The sequence below is a fragment of the Cicer arietinum genome, chromosome 4 (genome assembly GCF_000331145.2).
Source record: "Cicer arietinum cultivar CDC Frontier isolate Library 1 chromosome 4, Cicar.CDCFrontier_v2.0, whole genome shotgun sequence".
NCBI classification, from domain to species: domain Eukaryota; kingdom Viridiplantae; phylum Streptophyta; class Magnoliopsida; order Fabales; family Fabaceae; genus Cicer; species Cicer arietinum.
The window spans coordinates 14,668,937-14,671,904 of NC_021163.2; the positions used below are offsets into that span (position 1 = coordinate 14,668,937).

At 25.6% G+C, this 2,968-nt stretch overlaps 1 protein-coding gene across 1 annotated transcript in view; it reads right to left on the minus strand.

Moving 5' to 3' along the window:
• LOC101500430 (uncharacterized) overlaps positions 1–287 on the minus strand; it is a 4,089-nt gene extending 3,802 nt beyond the window's left edge. The window contains exon 1 of the mRNA XM_004496852.3: positions 1–287. This exon is cut by the window's left edge and continues 141 nt beyond it. Coding sequence (XP_004496909.3) covers positions 1–42 — 42 coding nt within the window. The 5' untranslated portion in view covers positions 43–287.
• Positions 288–2,968: the final 2,681 nt, after the last annotated feature.

The following is a 2,968-nucleotide window of genomic DNA, read 5'->3' on the forward strand; positions in this document are numbered from 1 at the left end:
AAGAGAGGAGGAGATGGAGAGGATGGAGGAAAGGGTTGCCATGTCTCGTCTCGAGAATGAGTCGATAACACAACAACCACTCCTCTCTGTCTCTTCTTCTCTTCTCTTCTCTTTCAATGTTTTGGAGTTGCAGCCACAATTAAAAAGAAAATTGAGTAATTTGTGTGGGTGTGGATGATGTAAATGTAATAAATTAAGCACTAGCAAACATACGATTGATGTGTCGATCAAGATTAGTCCAAAGTCCAAATGCTGGACGTTTTGCTCTGCTATGCTCTACTGCATGACACCCAAGACAAGTTAGCCAACAGATTCCAACTAAATACATATATAATATATATTTATTTAATTTCATTTTGTTTAATTTTTTTTTAATCTAAACTATGGTAATATACACACATTCTCTTCTTTTTTCAAATTAAATACGAAAATATAATTCACAATGATTTTGTTAATTAGATTTATGCCCAAACTTAAAAGAAGATTTATCTTTTTTTTTTCCTGGAATACCATTCAACTATAGCAATATTTTGTAAAAGTCTAAATCCAATAATCACACAATAATAAACTTTTTTTTGTTAAATATTGCTAAATTTTTATATTTTTTGGTCTAAAACTACCATTCAAAATTTTTTTCTTTATTTTATTTAAATAGATGATTTTCACTCATATTTAATTTTAATTTCGTATTTTTGTTGCGGTTTATTCGTCTATGTGTGCCGCTTTATATTTTTTTGTTTTGGTGCCACGTTTTTTTCCATCTTGATATAGTATTCGTTTTGATTTTGATTGATAGATTAGTTTTGATCTCTTACAAATTTTAATAAATTACATAGAGATCACAATATAACCCGCACTCACGGGTACCGATTCGAATCTGTTTGATTTTTCGCAAAAAAACCTGCTTTAATTGTATGCGTACAGATTTTTTTCGAAATTAAAATTCGAGAGTGGAGACGAATTTAGAGTGATATCTACCCCGCACCCGCCCTTGAACCCACTTCGCAAATAATATTATAGTAATTTTTAAATTTTCTATACACATATATTGAATATAATTAATATTTTTTTTAAATATTAAAATTATAAATTTAACTATGTAGATAATATTTTTTTAATTTTATTATTGTCTAATAATACTTATTTTATTATATTAATTATAATAGATATGATTTTAAATTTATAATTTTATATATATGAATGTGTGCGTTTGCGGTGAAATAGGTGCGAGTTTTCCTCAATGAACCGGTGCAGGATGGAGGAGGCAAAATGCGTTTCCGCTTCATTGTCGTGCTTACTTACAAATCCAAATACATAAAGTTCGAATAATTGAATTTTGTCATATATATTACCGTTTTATACTATATTGTTATTTTAAATTATTAACTTATATAACATAAGTTTGTTAGCATATTTACTATTTTTTCAATAAATTGATATTGTATCAATATATTTTATAATTTTAATCGATAAATATATTTTCTTTTAATAAATTTTCTCTCAAAATTTACAATAACAATTTAATAAATTACGCTAAACGTTGTGAAATCCTTTAGAAAGTGGTAGACAAAATTCAATAAATGCAAATGAAATCAATATGATAATACAATCACTTAAATAAACTATTCATTTCGTCTCTAATTATAATTTTCTTTTATTATTTTAATATAATTTTTTTAAAACTCTTTACTTCTTTTAAAAAAAAAAAAAATCCATTTAAGTCTTTTATTATTTAATATAAGATTTTTAAAACTCTGCGTACAATAATTACTTCTTTTAAAAAAATCCATGTAAGTTACCATTGAAAACGTAAAATAGTTTTTCTCTCTTATAATGTCAATGACTTTAAAAAATAAATATGTAAAAGTAATATATTCTATAGATAAATTTAATATTATAACTACTTTTTTAACTACGATTAAATTCTGTAAGGATCTTATAATAAGGAAATGAGACATTTGTATTTGAAAAACCAAATACTATTACCACTTTTTTAAAGTTAGGAAAAGATCAACTCTAATTTTTTTCAGTGGCCATACAGTTGCACTAAGATGTAAAATTCAGTGGTTTTTACCGATTCTACATTAGAGTGTCTTCTCTAATTTATTTTTTAAAATAATATTTTTATATGTTCGGTTTTTTCAAAAATATCATTTTATATTCTTAAACCATGTCTTTTTTGTTTACTTTAAGTAGTTGAAAATATACTATAGTGCATTTTATATTCGACCATTGTTGTTTTATTTTAGTTATTATAATTTTTTTATTAATTATTGTAAAATTTGTTCATACTAAAATTGATTGATGTGTATAATATTTATTTTAATTATTATGAGAATCCTATTAAAAGAAATAAAATTGAATATTTTATATATTACAAACATCAATTTAAAATTTGGAAAACTAAAATTCAACAAACAAACTAAATAACAATAAATAAAAGAAAAATAAAGAATATTTATAAGAATTAAAAATAACAAAATATTAATTGTAAAAAATAAATTAATTTCAATTAAAAACAAATTATTTAAAAAAAATTAAATTTAAATCTTAATCAAAACAATTCATAGAATTGTACTTAATTTTGGATCGACTGTAAATTACTAAATTTATAGTGATAAAGAGCGTTAAAAAACCTAAAATAAAAGAAAATTACACGCAGGTAGCGGTATTAAAAAAAGGAGGGGGTGCGGTTAACAGCTCCGTTACCAATACGGAATCTGAATGCAACGCAAGCCCTATAATAAACGGCAATGGTGGCCCAGATTTGCAGGAGTAGTGTATGAGTGTAAACGAAGGTTACCACCGATTTTTTCTCTCCTTCGCGCTGAGATTCAGAAAAAGGGAATAAACAAACAACTCTCTCACCAACACCAACACAAACATAAAACACCACTCAACTCTCTTTCTCTCTCTCTCTCTCTCTCTCTCTCTCTCTCTTTCGTTCGCCCTCTTCCCTCTTCACATT